This window comes from Photinus pyralis, unplaced genomic scaffold, assembly GCF_008802855.1.
Source record: "Photinus pyralis isolate 1611_PpyrPB1 unplaced genomic scaffold, Ppyr1.3 Ppyr1.4_LG10, whole genome shotgun sequence".
Lineage (NCBI taxonomy): Eukaryota > Metazoa > Arthropoda > Insecta > Coleoptera > Lampyridae > Photinus > Photinus pyralis.
The window spans coordinates 5877515-5887263 of record NW_022170250.1 but is presented as its reverse complement, the minus strand read 5'-3'; the positions used below and the strand labels follow the sequence as shown (position 1 = coordinate 5887263).

The window sequence follows — 9749 nt, the reverse complement described above, 5'->3', positions numbered from 1 at the left end:
TTTCAAGAATTGCAGATTTGAAGGTTTGAAGATTTGAAGGTTTGAAGATTTGAAGGTTTGAAGTTTTGAAGGTTTGAAGATTTGAAGATTTTGAGATTTGGAGGTTAGGAGATTTAGAGATTTGAAGAGTTGGAGAATTGGAGGTTAGGAGATTTGAAGCTTTGAAGGTTTATTTGAAGGTTTGAAGATTTGAAGATTTGAAGATTTGAAGATTTGAAGATTTGGAGATTTGGAGATTTGAAGGTTTGAAGATTTGAAGGTTTTAAGATTTGGAGATTTGGAGGTTAGGAGATTTGAAGATTTGAAGGATTGAAGGTTTCAAGAATTGCACATTTGAAGGTTTGAAGATTTGAATATTTTGAGATTTGGAGGTTAGGAGATTTGGAGATTTGAAGCTTTGAAGGTTTGAAGATTTGAAGGTTTGAAGATTTGAAGGTTTTAAGATTTGAAGGTTTGAAGATGTGAAGGTTTGACGATTTGAAGGTTTGAAGATTTGAAGATTTGAAGATTTTGAGATTTGGAGGTTAGGAGTTTTGGAGATTTGAAGATTTAAAGGTTTGAAGAATTGCAGATTTGAGATTTGACGATTTGAAAATTTGAGAATTTGAAGAATGAAGGAACGGTACAAAATGATTTGTCTGGAGCGTAAAAATGCTATATGATTGTGAAGATTTGAAGAATTTGAGATTTGGAGGTTAGGAGATTTGGAGATTTGAAGGTTTGAAGGTTTGAAGATTTGAAGGTTTTAAGATTTGAAGATTTGGAGGTTAGGAGATTTGAAGATTTGAAGGATTGAAGGTATGAAGGTTTGAAGAATTGCAGATTTGAGGGTTTGATGATTTGAAAATTTAGAGATTTGGAGGTTAGGAGATTTGGAGATTTGAAGATTTAAAGGTTTGAAGGGTTGAAAAATTGCAGATTTGAGATTTGAAGTTTTGAAGGTTTGAAAATTTGAAGATTTTGAGATTTGGAGGTTAGGAGTTTTGGAGATTTGAAGATTTAAAGGCTTGAAGAATTGCAGATTTGAGATTTGATGATTTGAAAATTTGAGGATTTGAAGAATGAAGGAACGGTACAAAATGATTTGTCTGGATTTGGAGGTTTGAAGGTTTGAAGATTTGAAGGTTTTAAGATTTGGAGATTTGGAGGTTAGGAGATTTGAAGATTTGAAGGATTGAAGGTATGAAGGTTTGAAGAATTGCAGGTTTGAAGGTTTGAAGATTTGAAGGTTTGAAGATTTGAAGGTTTGAAGATTTGAAGGTTTGAAGATTTGAAGATTTGGAGGTTAGGATATTTGGAGATTTGAAGATTTGATGGTTTGAAGGTGTGAAGGTTTGAAGAATTGCAGATTTGAAGGTTTGGTGATTTGAAAAGTTAGAGATTTGGAGGTTAGGAGATTTGGAGATTTGCAGATTTAAAGGTTTGAAGGGTTGAAAAATTGCAGATTTGAGATTTGAAGTTTTGAAGGTTTGAAGATTTGAAGGTTTGAAGTTTTGAAGGTTTGAAAATTTGAAGGTTTTAAGATTTGAAGGTTTGAAGATCTGAAGATTATGAGATTTGGAGATTTGGAGGTTAGGGGATTTGGAGATTTGAAGCTTTGAAGGTTTGAATGTTTGAAGATTTGAAGATTTGAAGATTTGAAGATTTGGAGGTTAGGATATTTGGAAATTTGAAGATTTGAAGGTTTGAAGGTGTGAAGGTTTGAAGAATTGCAGATTTGAAGGTTTGAAGATTTCGAGATTTGAAGATTTGAAAGTTTGAAGGTTTGGAGATTATTTGGAGATTTGGAGATTTGAAGATTTGAAGAATTGAAGATGTAGAGATTTGGAGGTTAGGAGATTTGAGGATTTGAAGAATGAAGGAACGGTACAAAATGATTTGTCTGGAGCGTAAAAATACTATATGATAAGGAAACATCCAAATCACAAAAAGCAAATTAAAATGGGAAAGGAGTTCGAAGATCAATTGGAAAAACGGGTCGAGCGAAATGACTGGAAAAAGTAGGAGAAAAAAAGTATTTCAATTACAGACACCACTAACAAAAGAAGGAAAATGGTTGGGTCACGTGTTTGCTAAAAGACGTGAAGGAAACTGTGGACAAAGGGGGAGTAAAAGAAAGAGAAGCTGATAGACTATATGATGCAAAGGAGAGTAGGGTACAGAAGCATGGAAGGGGAGGCACAATATCGACCGGGATGGAGAACGAGCACTAGGACCTGCGATGCAGAAAAATCATGATCATGGAATAATTCAAAACCCATTCCATCTAGATGTATGGCGCGACCAGGGGTTGGAACCCATATGGAATATAGGTTCCGGTTCCGCACTATTTGGGTAGAATCATTTTTTAAGGGTTCCGGTTCTGTGGCTTCAGTCGTTTTCGGTTCCAGTTCGGTTTTTCAGGGTTCCAACATAAATAAATAAAAGGAGAAGGCAAGAGTTTATACTTGGCCATCAAGTCGATAAACGATCACTCACTGATGGTGATAAGGAATGAAAGCGGATATGATGTGTACTTTCCAGAAAGTAGGTATGATATAGTGACTCTAGGATTCTCTAGATGCTTTTCGATTACTACCAAATTGAATAATGTTAAATCTAAGAAAAAAAAGAAAACACCAACACTTCAGAAGCAAATTTTAAGAGCAGCAGTATAACAGGCATTTCCCTCTCGCCAACCGCAACGTGTTGAACTGTTGACTCTACATACAAAAGAGAGGGAACCGTAAAATACCGGTTTTTTGGCACTAATGATAACGGTACCGACATCGGTTCCGGTTATCATAACCTTTTGAATAACGGTTTCGGTTCCAAGTCAGGGGCTTATAAATGCAATCGGTTCCGGTTCCGGTACCGGTTCCAACCCACGATGGCGACATGCCCATAATTATGCTTTGCCATCTGTAGAGGTTTTATATAGTATCGTATTATTAAAATCTACTTAGAATAGAAATACAATAGTGTCTATGATTTACATTAGTAAAGTTAACGATTCATAGCTGACCATATCACAAGGGATTAGTGCGTTCTTGCTTTCAAACCTAACCAAAATCCATTTTTGGCTCTCAACTGAAATGCATGTTTGCCGAGCTGCAGCGGTACGTCGGTCTTTTCGGTGACTACCAGATTAAATTTGCTCAGAAGGTAAAAGAACACCAATTTGGTTTCCATGAGTGCGAAACGATTTCCGATGCACGACCTCGGCCCGACGCCGAACGGTATGAACTGGTAGGGAAGTATGCTCGTCTTATTCTCCCTATTGAATCGTTCGGGATCGAATCGGGTGGGGTTTTCGTAATTATTTTCGTCACGATGGATCGCGAAGATCGGAATCCAAATGGGATCGTTCACGTTCAACGTTACGGCCGTTTCGCCCTCCTTTTCGGGTGCGATGGTATACGACTTGGTGCAGACGCGATCGGAGACCACGCCGGCTGGCCACTTTCTCATGGTTTCTGGTGCAGTACGACTTAGTGCGTGGACTTAAGCGGGAGAGGGTACTTACCTGCAACCACCATGTCCATGTATTCCATTTTTGACAGCGCCTGGTAAGTGATGTTCCCCTCGCATTGCCGCATGGTGTCGTCGACTTCATGTTGAAGACGTTCTTGGATGTCAGCGTTAATGGCAAGTTCGTGCGCCATGAAGCACATCAAAGTGGAAACGCTGTCGAAACCGGCGAAGAAGAAGATTAGCGCTTGAGCCGTTATATCCATGTCGGTCAGTTGTTCTTTCTTCCGTTTCTCTTCCTTTCGATCAGCAACTCCTTCAATGGCCGTGAATTCGGTGTCCTCGACGGCTTTATCAAAGTTCAGTCTGCCTTTCCGTGCTTCTATCAGCAAGTGAAGCATGTCAGGGCGTATAATGCCATTCTGCTCTCGACTCGCGATGTTTTCCCGAATGAGCGTCGTGAAGAAGTGCGTCGCCTGCTTTGAGAAGAACGTGAATTGTAGTCGCTGCAAGCAAAACCTTGTAGAAACCGCGAAAAAGGGCATATACAACTTTGGCGAGGCGAGGAAACAGGAACGTGATGATCATCCTCAAGTTGGCCCAAAATCCCGTGAAATTGGTTATATCTTTGCCCATCAAGTAAAATTCGTTCTGCGGATTTCGTATGGAATCGCAATTGACACCAAATGCGGAGGTCGCGATGATGTCGTTCGTGAATCGGGTGAAAACGTCTTTCATCTCCATCGAGTGGGCTTGATCTGGATGTTCCTCGAAGTACCCCACGAACGCCTTGGCGTAGTTGGATATTAGGTCAAACATCAACTTCATTTTGCTACTTGTGAAGGAAGGGCTTAGGGTGGCCCGCATATCCTTCCATTTGTCACCTGCAGAATAAGAACATGTAATTGACGCGTTCTTAACAATGCCGTTGACCTTTTAGCGCAAACAGATTCTTTTCCCACATCGGTTCGGTGTCCTCCTCCAACACATTGTAGTGATCGGTAAAGTACTCAAAGTCTTTCACCGTGACCTTCTTTATCAACTCAGGGTCGCGTATGAGCAAAGTTGGAGTCGAAAACTGGTAAACCCCGCAGTACCTGGACAACAGTCAGACTGGTGACCTTATTCAGATTAACTTACCTGGACTCTGGGAACGCATTGTAAATTGTCTCAAGTACCTCGGTAACGCCTCTGTACGGTATCAAACCGAGCAGCAATTCGCGAAGGTTCACCAGAAGGCTAAACTGAAGCACCCCGCGCGATTCCCAGTAGGTAAAGCGTTTTTGAAAAGCATAATACAGTACGGCGCATAAGACCGCACCCACAAGATACAAAATCACCATTTTACGTATCTAAGACTTGTAGGTCAAGATGAGGATTTGCGCAATAGTTCTGTTTTTATCGTCAAGGTCCGGATTAAACTCGATAATTGAAGCTTCCACTTTAAATTATAATCATTTGATCCTTAAGTGGTATGTACCTACTTCGACCATTGTGTCATGTGTGAATGTATGTTTGGAAGTAAACAGAATTATACAGCGTGTCCCAATAGCTAATGCCCGCAACGGAATTTTATGGCTAAAAGTATGAACTTTTAATCATAACATAAACCAAAGAATTAGTCCATTCCGTAAATACATCATATTTCAAATATATTTAATATATATAATAATATTTATAATATATAATAAAAATATTTAAAATTTTTAAAACAAAGATTAAGTTTAGCAGTTCAGCAGGGAAATGCGGCTTGTATTTTAGGCACTTTACCGCAACAGACAGCATTTAATGAAATTTTTTATATATTTTAAGTATACGCTAAATTTTTTTTTTTAACAATTTTATTTGTAATATTTGTTATGTTGTAACCTTTGCTTAAATCATATTTAAGAACACTCTGTATAGACGGAGGTGTGCAATTTTAAATCTGATTGTAGTATGTTATGCTTATGACAGTAAATTTACCCGAAATCATCACGACCCCTTCATTTGCATGCGTATTTCATCTCAGGAAATTTTAGTTTTCAGTTTAGTGGCAGTTATACGTTATATGCGTGTGTCACGTTATCAGCCGCAACTGTCAGATTGACATTAATCAAAAGTTCCTCATGAAAATTGAAATTTTATATTAAAAAATACAATTTTGGACAAATTTTTAATACAAACCTCGGCAGTAAAAATTTGGTTACTCGGAGGGAATCTCGAAAGATGGTTGACAAATTTTAAATCGGCACAGCTATGGGAAAAATTAACCATATTCTGAAGTATGGAAATGTCCAAAATTACCCTTATACCTTAGGGTTTGTAGCAAAAAAAGCACAAATTAATTGTCTTTAACCTTTTTACCGGTTGCCATTTTATGAACACCTTGTATAGGCCAGTAAATGAACGTGGAATACGGCGATACTGTGTAATTTTCCGCGTCTCCACCGAATCGCATGAAAATTTGGATTTAGGTTCTACTTACCCTCCACTTCAAAATTGAGCCCAGGGTTGCTTTTTATTTTTTAGGGGAAAAACTACCCCTATTAGAAAAAAATCGTATAATTGTAAATTAAAGCGGGTAATTGATTCAAATCCTCTTTTAAAGGAGGGAATAAATATTAATTAACATTAAACAACATAACTTAAGATTTTATCACAGTTTAACCTCTAAAATAGTTATAATTAAAGCAATGTCATAGAATACTTTGCCTCCACTGATTTGTATGAATATTTGGATTTAGGTTATTCTTCCCCTCCATTTCAAAATTGGACTTGTGCCGTTGGTTGCTGTTTATTTTTTAGGGGTGGAACCAACCCCTATTAATGATATAATTGTAAATTCAAGCAATTTGGGATTATTTAATTATACAGTAACATTAAATTTAGATTTCCTTGCTATTCTATATTTACTATTGAATAGTAGTAATTTTTTTTCTTCATTGATACTATATACAGGCAGTGGCCGTTGCTCAATAAGTGCAAATGAGCACGTGCACTCCCAAAAATCATTTTAAAAAAACGAAAACAATAACAATTCTATTTATGTATTTAACATTCTTGCACGTTCGTATCTCGCAATAAAAATAGTTCACTTATCTGTAATGCAAAACCTAACGGGTACACTGACACACCGCTGAACGTGTATTAAGAATTATTCCCATTCCGCCTTCCTGTGCAGTGCACGATTAGCTACGATCTCTGATTCGTTCAAACGCTACGTCGCCTTTCCCCGTGCGCCCCGCGAAGGTCCAAGTTGTAAAGTATAGCAAGAGCACACTCTCATTGTGTACCAGTATTCGCCGGACTGCGAAGTAGAGCGTGTTGATCGTTTCGGTTTTAACAAGTAACGTTGCGACGTTACCGTTCATTATTTAAAGACAATTATTAAATTTAATTTACTAAAACTAGAAGATCAAATTAAAATAAAAAATGCGGGTCGCCCAAAACCGAGTTTGGAAATATCGAAAATCAATAAAGGAAGAATAAACGATCGTTTAAAATAGACATGTATGAAAAACCTGACTGGTTATGCGGTTGTACCTTTAACAATAGTCTATTGTTTTCCGTGTTTGTTGTTTGGTGATGAGCTCGGGATGAGGCATCAGAATGGACAAAGAATGGCGTTACTTACAGACTTAGTCCATTTATCCGAAAAAATAAAAAAATATCAATCTTCAAAGGCACATCATATATCTGCTAAATTGAGATTTAATTTATTAGGTAAGCAAGATATAAGGCAGCAGTTAAATAGTGCATACCGTTTGAGTATCGAAAAACGTAATGAGGAAGTAAAAAAGAACAGGTATGTTTTATCCAAAATTATAGACCGTATAAAATTTTGTGGTGCTTTGGAACTTTCTCTCCGCAACCATCGACAAATCGAGAAAATTCAAATCAATCAAATCAATACGCTTTTTTATGCCATTTAATAGGCCCAAAAAACTTCGTGTTGCGGTAACACTCAAAAAATTTTCGCCTCCGGCTTTTTGCCCGTGGCCCCATTTTTAAATTGTGCACCCCCAAGACACACCACTACGCGCCGCCACTGTATACAGGGTTTTTTTTAAATTAAAATTTTACGAATTTATTTTATTTCAATTAAAAAAACAATCCTTATTGTTTGAAATATACGTACTAGATCTCTAGATTTTCAATAACAAATTTATTTTTATATGAATATTAATTTTTTATTTATAATACAACAATGCTTTGAATTGTAAAAAGTATTGAAAAATAATTAAATTTCTTCTTCATTTTCGTCTTCCTCTTCACCTCCACTTCTTTCCACATGAACCTCATCCTCGTTCTCATCTTCATCTTCTACGTTGTCCATTATTGGAGCACTATTATTGCTTCCGCTTCACGTTATACATGCGGAATTGCAGAAAAGCCCTACTTTTCGACAACCGCGTGCTGAAATGTTGAAAGGGCTCGAATGAGTGACTAATGACGAGTGTATGCAAACTTTGAACAGCCATATCTTAACCAATTTTTGTTTTACAGAAAAACAAAAAAAAACATGTTCAGAAAAGCAAAAGATACATTTTTGTATTCTTGTAAAATTTTCGTATCACTAATACTTTTGAAGTTATTTTGAAAAAAAAGGCAATTTTTCAAAATTTCAAATTTTTTTTTACTTCAAAACTACATTTTTTCAAAAATAAGCACTTTGCAACGGTCAAACTTACAGATCATATAAACAATACATAAATAAAGTAAACTGTAAAGCCGTAACGTTTAATTACAATTGGGGTGCTAATTAGGGGGTGATTTCTTCGATTTTTTTTACCAAAAAAAAAGGACCAACTTTATTTTGAGCGTAACTCACTTAGTTTTGATGCTAGGAACTTTTCTTGAAAACACTTTAAAAAGTATTCATAAGTTTTCCCCGAAAAGTGCTTCATTTTTTGGTTATTTCACGTTGAAGTACTCGATTTGAAATTTGACGAATGAGAACCTACCTTTCATGAGCTACAACTTTGCTTCTACTGGGTCTACAGACTTCATATATAGACAATTTTGTTTGTATAAGCTATATTTTTGCTAAGAAACTGTTTTCGATACAATACTTACTTTTAGAGTTATTTGCAAAAAACCGTCTGAAAACGTGTTTTCGTTGAAAAATGAACATTTTCACTCGCAAATTACTCGAATACCCCCGAGAAGGGGAGGCATTCACCCCCCCCCCCTCCCAGTGAAAGCAACCTGGGGCTCAAGTTCACCTTTGAAGTAGAGGGTAAGAGGAACCTAAATCCAAATTTTCAATCAAATCCGCGAAAAATTACACGCCAAAACGATCATTTACTGGCCTAGTATAAACAAATCAGATTCACAACTTTTCCTAATAAACTGGTTTTTTAACGTTGTAATTTGCCACTTCAAAAATAGCGCAACGAAATTTTTGCACCTTTGACTCAAACGCTTTCGTGGTAACAATGTATTTTAATACAAGTCTATTAATCCGATCGTCGGCAAATATTCACCTATCAAAAAGTAACTTATTCGCACTGTTCACTGTTGAAAACTATATCAGCCGTACCCTACCAAGTTCTCTTGTCGCATAAAAACACCTTTTATTACTGTTTTGTTGGAAAAGGCAGCTACCACTGAATGAATGTATAAAGTACGCACGACAATACACTCGGAAAATGGTGGCACAAATCAGTGATAACAGCAGTTATACTATATTATATAAAAACGGCGTACACAACTCACAATATTCGCCTTGAAAGCTTGGCGAAGAATTTCAGTTTACGCTCGATGTTCTCAGGTTTTAGTAAGAATCTCGCGCCCCCACCGCATTTTTACTTAAGTACCTGCTCGCCGAATCCCAAGTATACCCACCGCTTCTGAAACGTTCACTCTGTTTTTTACACACGCAAAAGTGTAGCAGAAAATACCCTCATTCTCCGTTTCGACGGTTTTTAGAACCGGCAACACTGTAATGTTTCAACTTTTATCTGCTTGAACACTTGTTTCTTACCTTAACGCATATTAGTTCCGTTTTGCTTCGCTATAAAGCGTTTTTTTTAAATAAAAAACCATTTTAAGGGTCCTAAGGGTCTATCAAGCCGACACTGAAAACGTTGACTTACCCTACTAAAAAACTACGAGCAGAGCCACCTACCTTTCAAGTTGAAACGATGGACGTTTCGCGGCACTTTTGAATTTGGATGGTAGTCGGCTGGATATGGGTAGCACAAATGAACTCCTACGTTGTGTAATCGGTTCTTGTATGTGTTGGGACGTGAGACATAATCGGGAAGGGAATTAAATAAAAGACAGAATTTTTGTGCGTAAGAAATGACAAGAAC

General features: G+C 37.1%; 1 protein-coding gene across 1 annotated transcript; it reads right to left on the bottom strand.

Annotated features, from left to right (window-relative positions):
• Positions 1-2897: 2897 nt before the first annotated feature.
• LOC116162175 (cytochrome P450 9e2-like) lies at positions 2898-4868 on the bottom strand. Its single transcript, XM_031475722.1, has 5 exons — positions 4591-4868; positions 4384-4547; positions 4003-4334; positions 3506-3956; positions 2898-3455 (listed from the first exon to the last, which is right to left on the bottom strand). Exons 1-5 carry the CDS (start codon positions 4791-4793, stop codon positions 3019-3021), a joined length of 1587 nt encoding a protein of 528 aa, XP_031331582.1. The 5' UTR covers positions 4794-4868; the 3' UTR covers positions 2898-3018.
• Between the last annotated feature and the right edge of the window lie 4881 nt (positions 4869-9749).